The 25,347-nt window shown below is 31.8% G+C and overlaps 2 protein-coding genes across 2 annotated transcripts in view; one reads left to right on the plus strand and one right to left on the minus strand.

Annotated features, from left to right (window-relative positions):
- Window positions 1-14,436: 14,436 nt before the first annotated feature.
- Window positions 14,437-24,534, plus strand: LOC122505149. Its single transcript, XM_043616623.1, has 2 exons — window positions 14,437-14,832; window positions 24,450-24,534. Exons 1-2 carry the CDS (start codon window positions 14,437-14,439, stop codon window positions 24,474-24,476), a joined length of 423 nt encoding a protein of 140 aa, XP_043472558.1. The 3' UTR covers window positions 24,477-24,534.
- Window positions 21,060-25,347, minus strand: part of LOC122505148 (ubiquitin-conjugating enzyme E2 Q2) — a 31,999-nt gene continuing 27,711 nt past the window's right edge. Inside the window, exon 6 of the mRNA XM_043616622.1 lies at window positions 21,060-21,941. Within this exon, the coding sequence (XP_043472557.1) occupies window positions 21,910-21,941 (32 nt within the window). The 3' untranslated portion in view covers window positions 21,060-21,909. The remainder of the gene's footprint in view (window positions 21,942-25,347) is intronic.

Here is a 25,347-nt window from a genome sequence, read left to right on the forward strand (position 1 = left end):
ATATTAAGGTCAAAAGGTAAAATTGTAAAAGGACAAGTTAAATAAAAACTCAAATAAAAGAATAAATAAATAAATTCCTGATTTAAAAATAATTACAAATGAAACAGAAAAAAATATGGATCGAAATGTGGGACGACCTGCACTTGATTTTGAATTTATGTCTGAACTTTCAAAACGTCGAGAAGTTGCTAAAATTAGCAAAGAGCATAATAATGACGTTCAGAAATTAATGATGATTTCTTCTTATGCAGCGAATAAATCAAAACCGAAAGACCTAAGGCTGGAGTCCCATGGCAGCGTTTTGCGTTGCGTCGTAATGGGAGAGAAAAAGACGCAAATATACGTTTGCTGCATTCTCTCTCATTACAACGCAACGCAGAACGCTGCCATGGGACTGCGGCCTTAAACGTGTTCTTGGTAAACTATTAGTCGATTCAGAATCACCTGCAAAAATTTTAAAGTTAGAATCGTCAGCAAAAGAATCTTCAGTTTTAAAGAAAAAGACTCCGTTAGAAGCCCTTTCTTTTTGTTTAGACCACAGTCTTTCAAAATCAACTTATACCGATTTACGTTTACAATCTAAGGAATCTGGAGCAAATATATGGCCATCATATAATGAAATTCGTGAAGTAAAATCTCAACTTAGGCCCCCAAAAGAATGTATTCAAGTCAATGATACTACAGCTGAGGTTCTTCTCCAAGCTCTTCTAAATCATACTGCTTCAAGAATAGTGAAATGCAAAAAGAAGTTCTATTGCATGTTATTGATAAAAGTCAATGTACTAAATTAAAGCTCAATTTAATTTTCTCTTGGGGATTCGATGGCAGTTCAGGATATTCCACTTACAAACAGCAGTATGATCAAAATATATGTCTCTAATTATAATTGGTATCCTATGCCCTCTTCAGTACACAGGATATACTAATTCATGGTGGAGAAATTATCAAGGAAAGTGTTTTACCTGTAGGAATGCTTTGGGAAGAAGGTTCTGAAAGTAGAAACAAGGATTACAGGACGTATAAACGATTTCATTGTTGAAAAAATAGTCGAAAAAATAATCTCGAAGATTTATTTAATAGAACTATGGATACTTCAGATCCTATAGTATCGACATTAAGTCTTAAATCTCGACTAAATAAGAATAAAAAGTTAACACTTCCTAAAGCTGTACAAGATGAGTTACTTTCAGAACCACAAATTGTTCACAATAATTCCGTAAAGTCTGAATTTGAATCAGATACTGAAGACGAATCATCTGATGAAAACATCGACATTAGTCTTTCTGCAGCACATAATTATTTGGACAATTTAGAACTTTCCGGCGAAGAGTCCAGCGAGGAAACTTAATTTTAAAAAATAGGACTTTTTTATCTTAAAGAGATAAAAAAAGAGACCAAAAAAAATTTTTTTAGTTATAAAAATAAAAAAAATTAAAATAAAAAAGCAAAAAAAAGTTTTTTAACCCTCTGCCTACTCATGTGACCGTTATCGTCTAAAATCGTCTATTTGGACGCCTGGTGGGGACTATGGGAATTACATTCAAAAGCGCTAAAGAGGGGATTAAAAAAAATTTTTTTAAAATTAAAAAAAAATTTAAAAAAATTAAAAATTAAAAAAAATTAAAAAACAAAAAAAATAAAAAAAACAAAGAAAGGAGTCATAAATTTGCCACGTCCACGTTCGTTGACTCCGGGTACGGCAAAGAGCGAATAGTTTGTTAATTAGTTCTTTTTCTAATTAATATTTTATCAGCAATTATCAAATACTTAAATCTGCTTTAAGAAATAAGAATCCTGAATACCAAGTTTTATGTAAATCTATTAATTTTTTAATTTTTATTTCCGCCATATTGGATCCACCATTTTGAATTTTTTAAATCTAACTTTAGATTCGTAATTAGCGATTTCAAAAACCCCTAAATACCAAGTTTTATCAAAATCTATTAATTTTGAAAATTTTATATCCGCCATATTGGATCCGCCATTTTGAATATTTTAAATCTGACTTGAGATTCGTATTCAGCGACCCCAAAAACTTTAAGTAACATAATTTATTGTTGTAAACTTTAGATATTCTAGGAATTATGAATTTTGGCCAACATTTCGGGTTACCTGGCCCACTGTGGAACGTCAGCATACGTTAATCCTTGACCGACTCTGATTAGAACTGCGGATCTTTTTGACCTCATTCTTTCCAATTGAGGAATCTTTGGATCTGGTACTTCCGTTTCCATTGGAGGAGCTTTTTCCTCTTATCGGTTTGGGTTCGAGTCTCCCCAGATAACAATCGTGCGTCGCATTTAAACGCATGTTTCTTGCACTAACTGCGACTTACCAGATGAGTCGGTTCATATACGCATCTTACTATCGTCTGTGACGCTGGTAATAATGCGAGTGTTGTGAACTGCATTTCGTAAGCGCCTGTGATACAAAATGATAAGCATGTTCCGTTCACAAGTGCGACTCGCTAGAAGAGTCAATCCATACGCATTTTACCATCCACAGTGCGAATGCTGTGAATGCGTGTGCAGTGAACTGCACTTAATACCCCTGCTGGAAGTAAATAGATAGAAACCTTTTCTCTTTTAATCCCTTTCTATTGCTAATATAGAAAGAGATATGAATAATGTATAACTTTTAATCTCCTACCTATACTTCTTTATGCCTTTCTATTCCTACCTTTATCAACTTGTTCGCTATTTCTTTTAATCACCTTTTTTGAATAACTTTTAATAGCCATTTTAAACCCTTCTATCTCTTTTTATATACAATCTTATTACAACTTTTTGTTATCCCTTTCAATCACCTTTTCTCTATTACTTTTAAAATCCTGTCTATTTCCTTGTATCTCTTTCAATGTTAGACCTTATAGACACTATTCTTTATACCTATTAATAACCTATTCTCAATACCTTTTAATAACCTGTCTATAAACTTCTATCTCTTTTTATGACAGAAGTTCTCGATACTCTTCTTTCTCCACATTTATAACCTTTTCTTAATAACTATTGATATCCTATTTATACCCTTCCATCGCTTTTTATGTAGGATCTTATTAACACTTATTTATTACCATTATTCCCATTATTGAGATAGAAAAAGATAGAAATGCGAGACTGCAAAACTATAAACCTTTTTTATTCCTTTTTATCATTCTTCTTTTTCGAATGTTATTCTTTTAATCTTCTTTCAATCCCATATTCTATCTCCTTACTTCATTTAGAAGAGATAGGGATAGTTAAGAATATGGGGATTTGAGGAGATATAATAAGATTATCTCTTCTAATCTACTGTAGTATATCCCTTTCTATATACATACTCATAAACTTATACGCGCATGCGTCAATCTTCCCAGCTGTTATGTGTCATGGCGTCGGGTCAGTAGATCCGTAGATCAGAAAGCGTGTGTTATGCACTGTGCGATTGTACGTTTTTGTTTGAGTTTATAACTTCCATATTTTTATAGTTTATTGTAAATATATTTAACCAATAAATGTTTATCAGTAATAGACAACCAAAATTAGTTTTAAACTCACAAAGCATCGAAACTTTTCTAAAAATGTATTAAAGATTTACTTGCAAATTTTTTATAGTTAATCGTAATGAATTAAAACAACACGATTAAGAAACTCAATTAACAACAATAGAGAAAGTTTTTAATTGAAATTAATCGATTTCTTCTATAAGGGGTATCTCCTTTTTTACTTTCCTTTGGATTAGAAAGGATGTGAAAATGGATAGAGGAAGACAGAAATGTATGAATAGAAAGAGATTAAAAAGTTCTATCTTCTTTAATTCACCACTTTGCATCCCCAATTTTTTATCTCTTTCTATATATTTCTATATCTAAAACTGTATATAAAGAGATTAGAAGGGATAAAAAGATATATAAATATAAAGTTATAGAAAGAGATAAAAAAATTGTATCTCTTTTAAGTATCCATTTTGCATCTCCAAACTATTATATTTTCTAATCTTTTTTTATCCCCTTTTTTTAATCTCTTTGTATCTCTTTACTTCCAGCAGGGACGCACGCAATTAATGATGCGCAACCACCCGTATCGGCAATCACACATTTTATAATGGCGACAGCATTGTTTGTGGTGTGTTATCAAAATAAGTTTTTATTGTGATTTCATTTTTTATTGTTTTTTATTGCGATATTATTGTGAGGAATTATTGTGGATTTAATTTTTAGTACTGCAGCAAAATAAGAAAGTTAAATTTAATTTGTTTAAAGTACATATATATTTTTGTTGTATTAGATATAACCTCAAAAAAAGAATTTGGAAGTTTTTAACAATTTCAATTCCAAAATTGTACTGAAATATTAAATTAAAATCGTTTTTATAAATAACATTTTAATTTAAAAAAAATTACTAATGTCAATAATCTTTTCTTTTTATTTAATTCAAATAAGGCTGAAGTATAAATATAATTTATTCGCATTATACCGTCACGCATGTGCCCATCACAATATGCGACAGTTATGGATCGCATATGATGACGCATCTGAGTGGTCCAGTGAACGCGCATAGTGCGGATAAATCGGCACGCGTGCAGATGATATTAGTAGCACACAACGCGCATTTTGTTATCTGGATCCTCTAGACTGTTACCCTCTCGCTTCAGTTTCTGAGCATCTCTTATGACGCTTTTAAGATTACGCCTAGGGGCCGTACACGTAATACGTCACGCGGCTAGGGGGAGGGAGGGGGTCTGAGAATTGTGACTAAGTGTGACATGGGGGAGGGGGGGTGAACTCATGTGTTACGTCACAATCTTTTAAATTCAAAGATTATAAGAAATTATATGTGACAATGTCACTTTTTCTAAATAAAACAAGTTAAAAATGCTTTAAACTATTTAATATCTATTATGTACCTATTTAACATCTATTGATTTATTATTTATAATATAATATGATAAATAATATATTCTCTTAATTTGAATCAGTTAAAAATCTTGGTTTTAACTGACAATCAGCAGTGACTGACTTTTTGCTTCTGAATCAGTTAAAAAAATAACTGAAAAATTATCCACAAAACACCGAAACTTTCTAAATATGTATATTAAAGATTTGCTTGCATACTTCAAAAAATTTACTTGCAAAGTTTAGTTAAAATTGTGTAAAGATTTAAATTTTTTACTACAATAAATGTTTATCGTCAAATTTTCTTAAAAATATAGCTTGAAACATTCCTGAACATTTTAATTACATTTTCGACTATAATTTCGTGAATATTTTCAGGAAAGTTTCGCGTTAAACATTTATTGAAGTGGGATATTTAAATCTTTACACAATTTTCACTAAACTTTGCATTTAAATATTTCGACCCACATAGCACCATAGTATGAGGTAAGGTTATGTTGAGTACTAATCGTAAGGCACATAAGGTTACACAATATTGCTGCGGTAGACCTGAGGTGAACTAAAAACTTCCGCCATGGAGGTAAGGTTACATGTTAGGGTGTGGTGAGTATATATGATAAGGCCATGGTAACCTTACACGTTAAGGTTAAGGTAACCTTACACGTTAAGGTTGATGTAACCTTACACGTTAAGGTTGAGGTAACGTTACATGTTAAGGTTGAGGTAAGGTTACATGTCAAGGTTGAGGTAAGGTAATTATTAAGTTGTAAGGTTGAGGTAAGGTTAAGGTAAGGTTGTGATAAATTTACCAGTTATGGAAAATATTGAAAAAATAATTAATAAATAAATATTCAATTAAAAAGTTAGTTTGTTGCTCTTATCTATTTTGGAAACCTGACATGAAGCAGAAAATTTTGAAAACAAATTTGGGGGGACTGGGATTCGAACCCGGGATCGACGCGCATAAACCTATCATTCTAACTAACTGAGCTAAGTAGAGAACTGGCAGAAGGAAAATTAATGTTGCCTTTAAGGTGAACCAAGAAGATGATTAACTCCTTAAAGGCAATATTAATTTTCCTTCTACCAGTTCTCTACTTAGCTCAGTTAGTTAGAATGATAGGTTTATGCGCGTCGATCCCGGGTTCAAATCCCAGTCCCCCCAAATTTGTTTTCAAAATTTTCTGCTTCATGTCAGGTTTCCAAAATAGAGAGGAGCAACAAACTAACTTTTTAATTGAATATTTATTTATTAATTATTTTTTCAATATTTTCCATAACTGGTAAATTTATCACAACCTTACCTTAACCTTACCTCAACCTTACAACTTAATAATTACCTTACCTCAACCTTGACATGTAACCTTACCTCAACCTTAACATGTAACGTTACCTCAACCTTAACGTGTAAGGTTACATCAACCTTAACGTGTAAGGTTACCTTAACCTTAACGTGTAAGGTTACCATGGCCTTATCATATATACTCACCACACCCTAACATGTAACCTTACCTCCATGGCGGAAGTTTTTAGTTCACCTCAGGTCTACCGCAGCAATATTGTGTAACCTTATGTGCCTTACGATTAGTACTCAACATAACCTTACCTCATACTATTGTGCTATGTGGGGAAGCTTGCGAGTAAATCTTTAATAAATTTTTAGGAAAGTTTCGGTGATATGTAGGTAGTTAAACGTGACTAAATGAATCAATCAAAAAAAATTGTATTGAAACATCAGTTATTTTTAACTAATTGTCAGAAAAAAATATTTTTAACTGATTCAATAATTTTGAGTGTAGGATATAATATATAATGTCAAATGTATAAAATTCACATTAAAATTTACGTGTGTGACGTGACGTTATAGGGGGAGGGGGGGTCAAGGTTTGTGACGAAGTGTGACATAGGGGGAGGGAGGGGTTAAAAATGGTCAAAAATCGCGTGACGTATTATGTGTACGGCCCCCTATATAGAAACGCTCTCTCTTTGTCTTACGGTCGTTGCGGTTACACTCCGCACCGCTGAGAACGCATGCTAAATCGAAGTCCGACTCTTCGGCTGCAACATGCTTTACTTTTGCCTCTTTCAACCTCCAACTCTATTTTGTCGAGGCAAGTCGCCTCCTCCTTTCTGAGCCGCGAGCATATCTTACGAGTCTTTTCTATCGCCTCGTCGTCTACTTCTGAGTGGATAGCGCTATGTATGGTCTTTCCGCTACTGCAGCTTGACACACTCAGAAGGCTCGACGCGCTTCCTTTTCTCATTTTTCTCCTTCCACGATGTTCTGTGGATCTAATCTTTCCACGATCACCCGTGGCACTACAAGAAATTGTGCGCCCCCACAATCCGCGCGCACTTGAGCATCAGTCTTGGAACCGATTGTGAGATTTCCCGTTTCCGGCCTGCTCACATGAGGTACTTTCTTTTAATTTTGTGAATTCATTCTTTCTTGCCAGGGGCGTAGCCACAAAAAAGTTTCGGGGGGGGTTATGGAATTTGATAAGAGGTGTACTCAGAATAAAATTAGAAATTCAAACTTTAACTGTATGTTTTTCTAAAATTGGGGGGGGGGGGTGAACCCCCCAAACCCCACCTGGATACGCCCCTGTTTTTTGCTGTTTGGTTGCCCTTTAGTGAAAAGCCCCGCCACCACGGCAAGGTGTAAACCTTGCATATCAATACCGAACATATCCATGATGCCAGTCATGTCTGGCAGCGGGACCACTTCTCCCAGGACATCAAAGAAATCAATTATGTTCGGCAATGGACAACGAGCGGCGGAGCTTCCTTTAGGGTTAAAAATTCTTCTGAATTAGGATCGTTTGAAGAATTTTTTGTTGGAGCGTATTTTCCCTGGAATGCTTTAACAAGACTCCATATTCTTTTTGTCCCCATCGATGGATTGATTGAGTTGCATAATTCCTTGAACAAGTTTATTTTGCATTCCAAAAATATTTTATTCGTTTCGGCTTCGATTCCCGTGTATAATCTTGCTTGTTTTTTGCGTTCATAAACTTCTTCGCAGGAGTTTGTCCACCAGAGCGGTTTGTTTTTCGATTTTTTTCCCTGCCTGTTTGGGCGTATATGCTCCGCAGCTTTCTTGAAGTTGGAGATAAAAGATTCTGAGAATCTGTTATAATTTTCTACGGGTGTTATCAGGTGTGACTGTCGAATTTGCTCACTGGATTGCTACGAGAGTTGGCTAAATAAGGCCCAATCTACCTTATTTAATCTTAACCTATTTGAGCTTTCACATACGTCAGAAAATTTAATGTATATGTTCATCACGACTGGAAGATGATCGCTTCCATAGTCGTCCAGCGACGTCCAACATTCCGAAACACATCCCAATGGTGCCGAGACCAAGACAAGGTCAAGAACGCTTCCGCGATCTAACGGGTCGCCGAACGTGCTCATTCCGTCGTTCATGATGATTAAGTTCTTTATTTCCATAATTCCCTGTAGGGCTTTCCCGGATGCATTACTTCCATAAGGAGGAAAATAAGGAGTATGGGCATTCAAGTCTCCGAGAATGACTACGTTACTCTCAGGAGGAATCCTCGCAAAAATTTCAGACCAGTGTTCCAATTGGATTTTTCTTGTTACTTTCCCCGATGAGTGCGGGGCGTAGTATTAGGTGAAGTGTGAGTGAGGACGGGGGAAAATGCTCCTCCCGATGAGTAGTTAGTTTTTGGGGGCCAATGGATTGACGGGAAGATACGGATGAGTGCCGGCGTGCGGGACGATGAGCGCCGAATGAAGAGTTATTATGGATGTGGGACACGGACACTTGGTCGCGGTAGTGTCGCTCGGTACCGGGACGGGGAAGGCGATGTCGGGGATGGCCGACTGTGTCCGTGGCTGTGTGCGTGATGATGAAACCCCACAAGAAAGGGGTTTAGGAGAGTCCACGATGTGCACCGAAGGAAGACATGGGTGTTCGTGGGGTGGAGTAATAATCACGTGAGTGCGGGAGAACCGGGGTCGGTCGACTCAGTCCTAAGGAGAGGGCAAGTTTTGCCCCGTCGATGTGGCGAAGGGACAACGATGAGCTTTCTCCGTCAGGGAGAGAAAAATGAGACAGGGACTAGACAGAAGCGGTCAAACCTGTAAGTCTCAGTATTAGGGGGGGGGGGTGAAGATGATACCGAAGGAGAAAACGATACCCTAGCTGGGACAGTTGAGTCTCCCTAGTGCCCAATTGGGGGCGGTGGGGAGTCTAATAGAAGTCAGTGAGGGGGTGTATTACTAGTATCACTAGCACGTCGTCTCGAGCATAATTTTAACGTGCAAACCAAACAGGCGTCTGGGGGGGGGTTCTAAATGAAGACTCGGGCCAGTGATACGGATCTTAAGGAAAGATCGTACGCGATAATGAAACACAGAACGAAAGTGAAGGGATGTCCACACTTAAAAATTATCCTCTTGCCCTAGTCCAATCGTAAAATCCCGAGCGAAAATCGGGGAACTCGAACATTGGGTCTTGATCTCGTCGTGTGCAGTATTGTGTTGTTATTCGGTACCTTTAAAGGAGGGGCCACCATTAATCAGAGGGTCGAATTACCTCTGGGGCGTCAGCTAACGAGTCCCAATTAAGTTGAGTGATAGAGAGGGTCACGGACTCGTCGTGTGCCGTATTGTGATATCCAACATGTTTGGGGAAGGACGACTAACCAAAGAGCCGAGCTGTAAGCCGAGGATTAGTGACGATGGGAAAATGTTACAAAATGAACGGTGAAATGGAGTTAAGAATTCATTTGCTTAGAGGTGGGGTAAAGTCAATGAGTCAAACAAGGTAAAATCAACAACCATATATTCTGTCAACCCCCTTAGAGTTCCCCTTACACAAAATTCTTCTTTCTTTTATACAATGATGAAGTTTTAGGTCAATGACGGGGCCGACGTTGAGTCGCCCTTGACCGCGCCGGTGGGGCCCGTCCGGCAATCCTTTTTAACCGCTCGAATGCGGCGTTTTTCTGCACGGGAGTGGAGCGGGTCGTTCGCTGGGCGGTGGGCCGACTTCGTGACTCGGGCTCAGAGTCGTCCAGTAAGACGGGTAAGTCCAAAGCCCGTTTGTGCGCTGGTGATGGTCCAAGTCGGGAGAAAACTGGGGGGCCGTTGGTCGGCCGAAGGGAGTCGGTCTTCTTCGGGATAGTGTATCCTGATAGGGGCCGAGGTCGCCGGTTCTCTTTGTCGGTCTCCTCGTCCACTAAGATGGGCAGATCCAGGGCCCGTTTAAGGGTCGAAGACGGCAAGGTCCTGGAGGTACACGGGAAGCAAGCCAACTCAACTATCTCCGGGGATGGTGATCGCCTGATTGGTGAGCCGAGGTCCAACCTGATTATGTCGTCGTCGCTGTCGGATGACAGGGCTAGATCCACGGCTAGATTTGCGAGCGGGGTCAATGCCCGTGGAGCCAGTGGTGGAGGTGGGACGTCCGGAAGTCCTCCGACGGGTGTACTCGAGCTCCGGGTAGGCCTTACCCCGATATTCCCAATCCAGGGAGTCTCCTTGACGAGCGGTTGGCCTGAGTTCTCTGGCGGTCCGGTGGCAGGGGCCTTCGACACAGAGTGTCTCGCTGACCTTATCTGTGGGGCCGGCGTAGGAGGGGCCGGCTGTGGTAGTGAGACACTCGGGGGTCCCTTGACTGACAGTAATCCGATCCTGGGCAGGTCTCGTCTCGATGCTCCGGATCCGGGGCAGTACTCGGGCAGGTGGTGCGCCTGGGGCCTTTGGTGGACCCGAGTGAGACACGCCGGGAACCTTGGTCTCGACGTTCTCGTCAGTGCGGGGTGCGATGAACGGGGGGCGGTTTGCAGGTCGGTGCGGGTGCACCGTTACCGGGGGCTTCTTCTCTGGGGTCAACTTCAGTGGAGGTGATGGAGCCACATAGGGCTGCCTGTCGAGCTCCTGTAGAAGGGCTTCGAGCTCCTGGAGGACAGCGGGGGTCCTGGCTACTGGTCCCCAGGACGGTCCTCTGGAACGGGTGACGTCCTCTTGGACGACCTTGATGGGGGCCGAGGTATCGGCGGCCGGTCCTGAAAACTGCACTCCCTGTGGGGCGACGTATCCTCTGACGACCTCGATTGGAGCCAGGGGATTGAGAGCTGGCTCCGAAGATGACGCTCCTGGACTAGTGAGGTACTCTTCGGCGACCTGGAGAGGAGCCGTGAGACTGGGGACTGGTTCCGGCGATGGTGCTCCCTGGCCGATAAAGTACGCCTTGATGCTCGTGATTGAGGTTACAGAGTTGGAGGCCTTCTCCAATCGGCGGAGCAGCTTCTGTTTGCTTTTGTACGCCTGTATTTTCCAGCCGCGGGCCCGATTCTTCAGTAACTGCCTCTCACTTCGGTGTTGTCCCATCTATTAATCACAGCAAGTTTAGGGTTAGTTGGGGGGTCCATTCTTCAGGCGAGTGTAGTGTTTGGACGGCGTGGTATCGGACTAGGTCCCAACCCAAGGCCGTTCGTGTGGTAGAGATGAATCATGCGTCAAGTAGGACTTCCTATGATTTGCGCATGCGCGTAGGTGGATAATGTCTCAGAAGGGTTTGGACGGTCTTGCACCGGGCTTCGCCCGGCCTGAGATCGTTGGTGTGGTGTGTGTGAGAACGGGTGCACAATCATGCATTTAAGTAGAACTTAACCTATGATTTGTGCAGGCGTGGAAGTGTAAAAGTGTTTTGAAAATTGTTTCAAACGGTCTTGCGCCAGGCGTGGCCCAGCCTAAGATCGTTGGTGTAGTGTGTGTGAACGGATGCACAATCATGCATTTAAGTAAAACTTAACCTATGATTTGTGCAGGCGTGGAAGTGTAAAAGTGTTTTGAAAATTGTTTCAAACGGTCTTGCGCCAGGCGTGGCCCAGCCTAAGATCGTTGGTGTAGTGTGTGTGAAAGGTGAGGGTGAAGTGCTATATTGCTTACCGTGTCGGAAGGCAGGAAGATTAAAACCACAGAAAGTCACTGTTCTTTTGGGTTTCACTTTATTTGTGTCACACAGAGAGATCCGGAAAATCGGAAAATCGATGACTGAGAGCGATGGTTAAAACGCTGCCCCTTTTATACCCGTAGGGTCGCCATATTTTGGCGCCCCCATGGAAGGGGTAGAAATTTTCGCCCTTGCGCATTACTCATGAAAACCATCGATTCGCATGGATTTTTCGTCTTTCTTTATCTCAAACTATTACAGAAAATCCTTAAAACTAATTATAAAAACAGTATTAATTCTAATAACGTAAAATAATAATACTAACAATAATCGTGACAAAGTAATGAAAATATTAATGAAGATAATATTGAAAATAATAATAACAAAATAATATGAATAATAGTAATAGTACTAAAATAATAATAATAATACTAATGATAATAGTACTCATAGGGGTTGTAATACAACATTAACAATAATAAAAAAAAAATTAATGGTAATAAGAATATTGATAAGAACGGGAGAAAAATATATAATAAAATAAAAAATAAAAATAAAATTAATTTAATAAAATAAAATTAATTTAATAAAAATAAAATTAATTTAATAAAAATAAAATGAAATAAAGGAATTAATTCTAAGAAACAACGCGAATAATAATTTTTAAAACTTACAACTAGAAAAACTTTTATTCTACGCTTAAAACCGGAGAAAGTTGTACCGCTGGAAAATGTGGTCGGTTCCTTCCGCGTTGGTGCGAGAGAGAAACACATGAGAGAGAGTGAGACACAACGATTTTATGTCAAAGTTGCGAAGGTCGTTGTATTGTTACCGGAGGGCCCGGGTGGCCTGACATTGGTGCGAGAGAGAAGGAGCTATGAGTTGAGTGATGACTCATTATAGGCCATCACCATAGCTCTATATTACGTGAATAAGGTGTTTGCTATTCACATAGTATGTTTTTCGGTTTGGCGCCAATTTGGGGAAAACCCGTCTGGCCCGTGGTATAACATTCTCTTTGGTGGTATGTAGACAGCCAGGACGTATAATGGTCCATTGTTAGTTTTTATTTTGCATCCTATAGCATCCATTACTCCGCTCCATGTTCCCGTGAATTGAATTTTCTCGAGTATTAAATTTTTCTTGGTTAATGTCATCACCCCACCTCCTGTTCATGGACCCGGCCTGTCGCATCTCATAGCAATGAATCCTCTTAGATGCCAGTTATTTATGTCCGGAGTCAGCCAAGTCTCAGTTATTGCAATAAGATCCTGATTGTTCTTCTTGTGTTTGAGTTGATTGTTTTTCTTTGTGTGAGTTGTATTCCAATTCTCCTCCGTGTAGCAGTCCCAAGTCTTGTACGAATGTAGATTGGTTTACATGACGACCTTTCGGTGTCATTTGATGGTCCTTCCCTGGACTTTCTGTAGATTTTTCTCTTGAAAAACGTCTTGGATTGTTCCATCCTTTCTCCAGTAATTTGAATCGAGCTAAATCCTCAGAGATGTTATTGATATATCTCTCTCTCTCTCTCATTATTTCAAATTCATATTTGTAAACTGAGCAATCCTTAGGGGATGCCTTGTGGTCTTTTGTACAGTTGGAGCACTTATTACCAGGTCGAGGGTTATTGCATGAGATGGTGATGTGTTTTTCGGTGCAGTGTTCACAATTCACATATTGGTGGAGTGGCTTTACACTGTTGCGATACATGTCCAAAATGTTGGCAGTAGTTACATCTTTAAAGGCGAGAACACAATCCATGGGTACGCGAGCGACGTGAACGTAAACGTATGACGTCACCCATTTAGTTAACATTGTGACGTCAGCACGTTACACGTTCACGTAGGCTATTCTGTTCTCGCCTTTAGGCCGCAGTCCCATGGCAGCGTTTTGCGTTGCGTCGTAATGGGAGAGAAAAAGACGCAAATATACGTTTGCTGCATTCTCTCCCATTACGACGCAACGCAAAACGCTGTCATGGGACTCCAGCCTTAGGTATCGGTATGGATGGTGTTACGAAGACTCGTACACTCCAGATGAAGATAAATCTAGGGACAAAGATCGTTCTAAATATTAGGTCAATGATGTCGGATTCTTGGTCGTTTCTTCTATTGGTCCTTCTTCTTGCTGTGATTAGCATTTGTTTTTGGTCTTCATCCATATTGTTTACGATGTCCGTAACTGAATGTTCAGGGCAAATCCTTATAAAACCTTTTTTATACAATAAGGATTCTGGGATGAATGTTCTGTAACCTTTTTGTTTGAGTAATTCCGACTTTAGGAGTATATTAGCATCAATTTTATCTTGGCACCAAATTTTTACTTGGTTTTTACCACTTGTGAAGATTCTTCTTTCATCCTTAATTAATTGAGCAATTAATTTTCCCAGAGCAAGAGGGTCGTATCTTCCTATATTTCTATCTTCTCTGGTCGACTCCATAAGGATCAGGTAAGGCGGTTCGTTGTACTCATCATATTGAATCAGTATGAGGACATCGTAATCTGGAGCGTTCCATTCTTGGTTGGGGTCTTTTATAATTTGTTGTGTCCCAGTGCCTTCCGTAGCGGATGGAAAATTTTGTTGTCGAGATGTCATATTGTTTCGGTAACCGAGTGTTCGGGGCGAATCCTTATGAATCCTTTTTTGTATGGTAGGGATTCTGGGATAAATGTTTTGAATCCCTTCTCTTTAAGTATCTCTGATATTAGAAGTGAGTTCGCATCGACTTGCTTCGACAAAATGGAGTTGGAGGTCGCAAAGATGATAATGAAGTCTTGCAACATTCAGAAGAACGCCAATAGGACAGTAAAAGATGGACTCAAAGTCCTGCTGAAAGAGGCAAAAGTGAAGTATGCTGACATTTTGGGTAAACTTTGCAAAGAGGTCAACCCGGACGTCTGTCATACGAGAATAGTATCAGCAAAAGCTACAAAGAAGGAAGACTTTCTGATTAAGATAATAAGATCAGAGGAGACTCCAACAAGGACGCTTTTACCGCTGAGGTCACCAAGGCGGTTGGAAGCATGGGTAAGGTGCAGTCGATTTTATCTTTAGCATCTAATCATTAAAGAGAAACTGAACCAACTCCAAGCAATGGTTTTTAGAGGCTATGAAGACCACGCCAAAAAATAAATTCAACTTAAATGAAATTACACACATATTTACACAATGTTTTTTTTATTAAAATCTTTATTGTTACTTTCTGTGGTATTATCTTAAAAAATAATTAACATAGGCTAATGGCGAATCGTGAAGTGAGAGTGAAAATATGATTCAGATTTTTTCTACACTTTTATTTTCATCCTCATTCTCATTATTATTATTATCATCATCATCATCATCATCTTTACCATAATTGAGATTTTTATACAAACTCTGCACATACCTTATTTTGCTTCATCGTTCATTTTAAACTATGATGCCATCAAATGTCCTAAGTTTAGAGAGGTTGATAGTGAAAACGATTTGTTGGTTAAAGTTGCTTATATGAGTAATATAATGTTTTATGTAACATGTAAAAAAGGTCTGAGTGAGTAATAATATACAAACGAAAAAGATAAACGTCTTTTAAAGTATTTCTCCGAGGAAGAATTTTTAGCAATTATTACGAAAAACAGTTTCTAATATTTGGGTTCGAATTATTATCTACAAATTTCTAACAAATTGCAACTGAAGAACTGCCAATAACAGAAAACACACTTTGGATTCTTAACAAAATTTGAAAAATTAAATTTATTAACTAAATGTCCTCTGAATTTGAATTCGATGTACGTTTTAAATTTCAAAATAACAGATCTAATATGGCGACCAACATTTTTGAAAGTTGACGGATTTGTCTAAAATATTTACTCTGAGGTTTTTGGGGATACTATCCCTCTGCGCAGGGAAACATCTTTGTTTTTTCTAAATTTCTTTATTCTGTCAAATTCGGATTCAGAGATCCTGAAAGCATCCGAGAAACCAATTTCGATTGATTCGCTTCAATCTTGAAATTATCCGCCATATTTGATCGCCATCTTTAATTTTGAAAATCTGAAATTTAAACTGAAATTCAGCAAAAATCGGTAAAACAAAATTCGAATTATGTTGCCCGACTGTTTCGTTCTACTAAATAAACTAGAAATTATTTAAAAAATTTTAAAGTTATCTAAAACTCTGTTTGATACTCATTTTTAATTTAAAAAAAAATTTTTTAATGTTTGAAGAAATGGAAATACCAAAAGTTTTGAATAATTATTATTTAATGTAAAAACTCTGATGTCTTGAACTAATATTACATTAAAATTGTGCAATTACATTTTTTTTAATTTTTATGAAATTAAAAAAAAAATTTCATTAAAGTGTTATTTTAAGTTAAAAACTATTTTATAGTTTTAGGTTATGTTAACATGCTACACCTTTAAGAGAAAGATTTTAATTTAATTTACGATTTAATTAAATAAATGTCCTTTTCGGTAAATAAGAATTTTTTATTATAATTAATAAATTCCAGACTTCACACTCAATAATTAATTTTAAAAAAGTAGTAAAAAAGTATCCCATTAAAAAATTAAATTCGACGACAAAAAAACTTGTATGACACGATTTACAAGAATGACAAAAATTTGATTCTGTATTTCCTTAAATTCAATAAAAAATAATCTTTTTGTTTCTTATCCTGGTAATAACTTTAATTCTAAATTTTTATGAAATTCAATTATTTATTTATTTTCAAAACTTTTAGTTAGTATTTTTCAAAAATTGGATTATATATGAAAAAAATAATTATTAGTACGAAAATAATTTTTTTTAAATAAAAATTTACTTCAACTAAATTTGACAAAATGTCCAATTTATTACAAATTTAAATAAATATTTTTAATTTTTAGAATAATTCAACTATAAATTATCTAAAATTGTAACCGAAATTAATTTTTATATTAATTCTTATTAGAAGGTTCTATACAAAAATTCAATTATTTAAATACAAAAATAAACAGTTGATAGAATAATTTTTTTTAGAATTGAATACCTACTTATCAAGAATTTAATCAACATTTTTGTAAATAATTGATTTTTTCGAAGAATTTTAATAAAACTTTTAAAATTAATTACATTTTTTGAGAAATTAATTTAAAATTGTATTAAACATAATTGAAATCATGTGAAGAATTTTATTATTTTTCAAAATAATTGAAATCTTGCGTCGAATTTTATTCAATATTTTTAAATAATTGAATTTTTTAAAATCATTTTATGAAAATTTAAAAGAATAATTTATTTAAAATTAAATTTAAAATAATTGAATTATTGCGAAGAATTTTTATTATTTATGAAAATAATTTAATTCTTATAAAGAAATGTCATCAAAAATTTAGAAAATAATTACATTTTTTTTTAATTTTATTAAAATATTTTAAATAATTGATTTCTTTGAATTTTTTTTTAAAATTGGTTTTCAAATAATTGAATTCCTATGAAAATTATTTTATCTATAAAAATAATTGAATTCTTGCATCAAATTTTATTAAATTTTTGTAAATAATTTAATTTTTTTAATCATTTCAAGAAAATTGAAAAGTGAAGAATTTTATTATTTTTAAAAATAATTAAAATCTTGCGTCGAATTTTATTAAATACTTTTAAATAATTAAATTCTTTAAAATCATTTTATAAAAATTTAAAAGAATAATTAAATCATTACGAATAATTTAATTAAAAATGACTTTAAAATAATTCAATTCTTGTGAAGAATTTTTATTATTTTTGAAAATAATATAATTCTTATAAAGAAATGTCATCAAAAATTTAGAAAATAATTAACTATTTTTAACGAATTTTATTAAAATATTTTAAAAAATTGATTTCTTTTGAATTTTTTTTTCAAAAGTGGTTTTCAAATAATTGAAATCATGCGAAAATTGTTTTATTTATAAAAATAATTCAATTCTTGCATCAATTTTTATTAAATTTTTGTAAATAATTGATTTTTTAAAATCATTTTATGAAAATTGAAAAGAATAATTCAATTATTTCGAATAATTTAATTGAAATTGAATTTAAAATAATTGATTTCTTGCGAAGAATTTTAATATTTATGAAAATAATTAATTCCTTTCAAAAAATGTTTTTACAATTTTTTAAATAATTTGAATTGCTGTAAAAATTTTATTATGTTTATGATAATTTAATTCTTGAATTGAATTTTATTAAACTTTTTTTAAATATTAGAAATTTTTTAAATCATTTTATGAAAATTGAAAAGAGTAATTAAATTATTTCGAGAAATTTAATAAAAAAATTTATTAAAAATAATTGAATTCTTGCGATGAATTCTAATATTTATGAAAATAATTCAATTCTTATAAACAAATGTTTTCAAAATGAAAGAAAATAATTAATTTCTTCCAAAAGGATTTTCTTAGAATATTTTAAATAAAAAAATAAAAAAATTTTCTCGAAAATTGGATTTCAAATAATTGAATTCCAGTAAAAGTTTTGATTATTTATGAAATTAGTTAAATTTTGCGTTGGATTTTTATGCATTTTTTTCTAAAATAATTGAATTCTTTTGAGAAATTTTATTAAAATTGTAGATATTGAAAATATTTTAATTTCAACGAAGACTTTCATTATTTGTAAAAATAATTCAATTCTTTCGAAAGATTTTCAAAAAAATTTTGAAAATAATTGAATTGTTTCAAAGAATTTTATTTAAAAAAATTTTAATTGTTACTAAAAGAAGAATTTTATCAAAATTTTTAAGAATAATTTTTTTATTTCATCTATTGCAACTTTAAAATATAGATTTTCAAAAAGAAAAAAAGAAAAAAGTATCTTTTAGTGTTAAAAATTTTTTAAAAAAGTATCTAAATATTAACGAATTGGATAAAAAGTAGTAAATTGTAGTTTTTAGTAAATGAGTGCGAAGCATGAAATTCAGAAACAGCATTTTTTTAAAAAAATCAAAAGAAATAAATTTTCGAAAAATTATTTTTTTGTAACAATGGCAATTTTTCAAAGAAAATAAACCATAAATTTAAAGTTTGGTACAAAAAACATTACATTGTACAAAATATTTATTATCACTATTTCATATAATATATAATAATCCAATAATAATAAAAATAAATAAAAAAAAAGTAAAATTAAGTATCAATTTATATTTCAGAATACAATGTAAATATTTACATTATAAATACAAAACACTGTTTCTGTCTAATAAATTTTAATTATAAACTCCCTTAATATTTATTGTCTAAACGAGATGTCAAAAATTATATAAAGAATTTATTTGAAGAATAATATTGAAAATTAACAATTGTCATATAACATTAGTTTTGCTTTTTTTTCGAATGTGCATTTTTTAAATTAAAAAAAAAATATTTTTTCAGAAGTTTTATCAGTATACAAAATAAGTACTGAGTACAGGCGAGAAACAAAAAATTCTACTTTTCAACGCAGAATATTGAAAAAAGTGCAAAAACAAAAAAAAATGAAAATTCCATTTGGAGAAATACTTTATAAAGCAGAGAGAAACATTATACACGACATAGAATATTTTTTTACTGACCAAAGCTATCAAATTATAAATTGTAAATTCTTAAAAGAAAAAATAATAAAAAAAAATTTCACTTTTCTATAATCAACAAATTTTTTTATAACGAAAATTAAAATCTCTTTAACAAATTTAAAAGCGTTTCTCTCCGTTAACTAAAATCACACCTTGTTTTTTTTCTTTGATAAATATGTCGGAATTATAATAAAACAAAAAAAATTTTTTTTGCATTTTCAGTTTTTATAAATTACAGTATTTTTATCAATCGTAGAGCAGTATTTTCTTTTGTACCTCCGATTAACGCTACGAAATTTTTTTTTTCATATACAATAAAATGTAAAACTTACTTTTCTACTGTAGAAAAAAATAAATCCAAGATGTGATTTTCAGTGAACGCATATATCAATCTTGGAAAGCCAATTTTTTTTAAATATAAAGTAATATCGCACTAATACTCTTAACACAGTATTACAAAAGATCTATCTATATATATATAAAAAAATAAAAAAAAAAATAACTACAGTTCAAAAAAAAGGGTGGACACGTATGAGACCTTTTTTTTCTTCTTAACACACAAATGAGAACGAAGGAATGGATCGATAATAGTTTAATTAAACGATTCCGTAGAGAAGAGACCGATGCTTTAGCTTATTTTTACAATTTTCGATGCGTGCGTCTCTTCTCCTTTTATTTTTTTTTAAAAACTATTGACAATCACACTTTTTTTTTGTTTTCTTTTTTTTTTTAGTCTTATCCATTTCTTTTCTTGAAATTTGTCTTTCGTTTCATTTCGAATCTTATTTTCTCTCATACTTATTATAAACACAAAATTTATACATTCACATTTTTTTTCATTTACTCCAGTGACTCAATGCGTTATTTTATTTTTTTCAACTACAAGAAAAAAAAATTTTTCGTTTTTGTTGTCAAACTCATGTCAAGTGATGACGCTATTTATTTTTCACTCTCCCTCTATAGTAAATTTTCAATAAAAAAAAGAGAGAAAAAAAGAAATGAAAATTAGAGGGAGAGAGAGAAAATGATTGGCAATAAGTTTGGAAGTGCTGCTGTTATACTAAAAAATTTTATGACAAGGAAAGAAAAAAAGAATTTTTTTTTTTAAATCAAGACTAGGTGAAGAGCGAATCACTTTCTTTGTCACATAAACTCTATGTGTACACTTGCAAGCTTGATATTTTATATTTTTTCACAATGACAAATAACTATTTATTTTCGAGTGAAAATGAAAACAATCGCAACATTTTTATATTTAAGGTGGAAAAAAATTATTTTTAATTTTTTATATTCAGTTAAACAATATTAATCTAGAGCTTTTAATTAATAATCATTAATCTAGAGCTTTTAATTAATAATCATTAATCTAGAGTTCTTAATTAATAATTAATAATTAAAAATTAATAATTAAAAATTAATAATTAAAAACTAATAATTAAAAATTAATAATTAAAAATTAATAATTAAAAATTAATAATTAATAATTTATATTTAACAATTAATAATTAAAAAATAATTCATACACTAATTTAGAAAAATATATCTTAAAGAAGATAAGATCACAAATTTTTATTTCAATTTTCACTCGAATTCATTTAATATTAATTCTGGTGCATTTTTATAAATATTCGATTATGAAAATACTTGTACAATCTAAGAACGAAATATTTTTGACAAACGTGTTTAGACATTTTTTTTTCAAAAAGAAATTTCTTTTTCAAAAACAAGATTGAAGAAATATTTCAATAATCTTAAAAATTTGCCCAGAATTACAAAAGAATTTCTCCGGTTACTATTCTAAAAAAAAATTTTCTTCACGTTTAGAAGTAATTTAGAAAAGTTTCTCTAAGCATTGAGTGGAAAAAAATTACTCCTTCAAGGCATTTTTAAAATTTTTAGCATTAAATCAAAATATTTCGCAAGAATTTTAAAAGTTAACACTTAAAGTAACATTTTCTTGAAAATTTCGAAAAAGAAAAGAACAGTTCCTTAAAGAATAGTAAATGGAAAACGTCGCTTATTAAAAAAAAGAAAAAATCCGCCAAAAAATAAAAATAAAAAGCTGCTCAAGTATTTGAAAGTGAATGATCTATGTTTTGATACTGTAAAAAAGAAAATGCAACCATTTTTCAGTCGTCGATTGTTTACAAACCTTTAAATTGTACACTAATATAGAACTATAAAACTATCCGTCTGATCCCCCTGGAAAATTAAATTACTCGGCAAAAAAAAATTAACAACTTCTTATTTTGAAGAAACATTGTTTCGAAAATAACCGATTTGGTTGATTAATTTTTGCTTTTCTTTTCTTTTTTTTCAATAAAAAAAAGGGTAAAATTCTTGTGGGGAAGCACGATAAAATTATTTTCTTCTTGTTTTCCTTTTCATACGCGTAATTGCGTCCATCACACATTTTTACCTACAATAAATGTGTCTGCGTATCAAATTTTTTTGTAATGTTAAAATTATTTATTTTTTTTATGGGCACACACCGAATCAATTCTATTGCCACCACTCGTCCTTTCGTCGACCATCATTGTTTTTAAGTTTTATTAGCCATCTTCCTTGGGCGGTGTGAACCAGCCTGGAAACAAAAATTTTTGTTAAATTTGTGCTTGTATTTTTCTTATATTTTTAAAATTGATTTTATGATACTAAGGAGGATTTTAAATCAAAAATATAAAAATAAATTTTTTTTAAATTCTTGACCAAAATGTCCTTTTAATATTTTAATAGTTTTTTTCCAAAAAAACTTCTTTAACTTTTTTTTGAACTTTTTTTTTACTGATAAAATCATTATTTTATATTATAAGAATATTGTTACTGTAATCAAACTTACTTTCATCACTTCAATTTAATTATTATTTTCTACAATTTTTAACTAAAACTCTAAATCAATTTTATTTTTAACAATTTTTGAAAAATTTCTTTGGAAATTTTCAAATCCTTTTGTTTAAAATTTAATTTTACGAAATTACATCGATTATTCGGAAATTCTTCCGTAAATAAATATTAAAAAAAATAAAAACTTCTACTAGAATTCAATGATTCAAATACAAAATTAAATAATTTATTGAACAAATGAATGTTTCTTAAAATTCAATTCCCATAAAGAATTCTATCAACAAATTCTTAAATAATTTAATTCTTTCGACGAATTTTTATAAAAATTTTAAGAATAATGACATTTTTCGAGAAATTTGATTTAAATTGTCTTAAAAATAATAGAAAATTCCGCAATGAGTTTTACGATTTGTGAAAATAATTGTAATCCCTAAGAAGAATTTTATTATTTTTACCAATATTTAATTTTTGTAAACAATATTATTACTCTTGAGAATAATTGAATTTCTGCAATAATTTGTAACTTTTCCAAAATTAAATTTTTTTTCGTGTTTTCAACTAAAATTCTTCTATAAATGCATTATTTTTAATAATTTTTGCAATTCAATTTTACAAAATTTCAATTATGTATTTGTAAATTCTTCAACTAAATATATATATATATATATATTAGGAAATAAAAACTTGAAATAATTTCTAAATAAAATCCGCAATTGAACTTTCTCAAAAAAATTAATTCCACAGAATTGTTAGTTAAAAATATGGAAAATTCAGATTTTCAAAGATTTTAATTTGAAACCTTTTCAAAATTCAAATATTTCTAAAAATTCGCGCTCTGATACTTTTAATATTCAATTACAATCTAAAATTTTAACTAAAATTCATATTTAAATCAATTTTTATTAGAAAATTCTACTAGAATTCAATTATTTAAATACAAAAAAAATATTTATTGAATAATTGCATATTTTTTAAATTGAATTCTCATAAAGAATTTTATAAATATATTTTTCGAGGAATTTGATTAAAATTGTATTAAAAAATAATTGAAATTTTGCAATGAGTTTTATTTTTATTATTTAATGAAAATAATTGAATTCCTAAAAACGATTTTATTATTTACAAAAATAATTGAATCCCTGTAAAAATTTAATTATTTATGAAAATAATTGAATGATTGCAAAGAAATTTATAAAAAAATTTTAAATAATTGAATTCCTGTGAGAAATTTTTATTATTTTATGAAAATAATTAAAGGTTTGCGTAGAATTTTATTAATTTTTTTTTAATAATTAAATTCTTTTGGCCAATTTTATTAAAATAGTAAATATTGAAAATCATTGATTGAGGAAAATTTTTGAAAATAATTGAAATTTTGCCACGAATTTTATTAAAAGTTTTGAAAATAATTGAATTTCAGCGAAGAGTTGAATTATTTCTAAAGATAATTGAAATTTTGACGAGAATACTAGAATTCAATTATTCAAAGACAAAAATAAATAATTTATTGAACAATTGAATGTTTTTTAAAATTGAACTTTCATTTAAAGAATTTTATCAACAAATTTTTAAATAGGTAATTAAAATTCTTTTGAAGAATTTCAATAAAATTTTTAAGAATAATTTCATTTTTCGAGAAATTAGATTAAAAATGCATTAAATATAATTGAATCTCAGTAAAAAAATTTTGATTAAATGGAGAAAAGTTTTTGAAAATAATTGAAATTTTGGCAAGAATTTTATAAAATTTTTGAAAATAATTGAATTTTGGAGAATAATTACATTTTTTGAGAAATTCCATCAAAATTTGTATTAAAAATAATTGAAATTTCCGCGATGAGTTTTATTATTTATGAAAATAATTGAAAACCTATAAAGTTTTTTATTATTTATGAAAATAATTGAATCTCTGTAAAAATTTTGATTATTTATGAAAATAATTGAATTAATGCGAAGAAATTTGTAAATAATAGAATTCCTGAGAAATTTTGATTATTTATGAAAATAATTGAATGTTTGCGTAGAATTTTATTCAAATTTGTTTTAATAATAATGGAATTCTTTTGGAAAATTGAATTATTGCGAAGAAAAATTGTAGATGCAACTCTTTTAAAATTTAATTAATTTTGAGATATTTAAGAAAAATTAGATTTTAAGAATAAGCACAATAATTTTCCAGAATTTTGATCAAAATTCCCTGACTTTTCCAGGTTTTTTCAAGGTTTATAAAATTTAATGACATTTCCAGGTTTTCCAGGTTTTCCAGGTTGCGTGACAACCCTGACGACGTCGACTTCCCCAAGGTTTGAAAATTTTATTTTCCATTAAACGCATGGTATCAGAAAATAATTTTTAATAATTTCTAGGAATTATTTATTTTAATTTAGAAAGCACTGTTGGTCGCCAACGGTTCAATTGAATTAAAATTAAGAATTTTATCAACAAATTTTTAAATAATTGAACTCTTTCGACGAATTTTAATAAAATTTGTGAGAATAATGACATTGTTCGAGAAATTCGATGAAAATTGTATTAAAAATAATAGAAATTCTGCAAATGAGTTTTATTAATTATTTATGAAAATAATTGAATAATTCCTAAAAGAAATTTTATTAGGGGAGACTGGGGCTAAATATTAAACTGTCAAAACTGTTAAAATTCTTTACCTTTCGAACGGAAATAGTTAGAGTATTGTAATTTTGATTATAGAATGGTGTTTTCACTCTAAATAAATGTCCGAAGTTATGTGACATTCTGTTCATTTTTGTAAATAATTGAATTTCTGCGAAGAATTTTGTTATTTATAAAAATAATTGTCAACCAATTCGCACTTTTTTTCAGTTCCCACTTCACCTTCAGTTCTTCACTTCATAACTTTTAAAAGTTTTAATTTTGTTTTCTAAATTTTTTCTGTATTCTTTAATTATTATTAATAAACAACTTGCAAAAAAAAATACTAAAAATGTTAAACTTTCTTTTTTATCCTACTCGAAAAACGCCTAAAATTGAGGCCACTAGACCAGAATACCTTCTTTAAAAATCGCTTCGTTTAACCTATTTTTGAACGTAATTCGATCAGAAATTACGATATTGAAAAGAATATTAAGGGGACTTTCTAACCAAAAATTTAAAAAAAATAGATTTTT

This window comes from Leptopilina heterotoma, unplaced genomic scaffold (genome assembly GCF_015476425.1).
Source record: "Leptopilina heterotoma isolate Lh14 unplaced genomic scaffold, ASM1547642v1 Lhet_343, whole genome shotgun sequence".
Classification (NCBI taxonomy): Eukaryota; Metazoa; Arthropoda; class Insecta; order Hymenoptera; family Figitidae; genus Leptopilina; species Leptopilina heterotoma.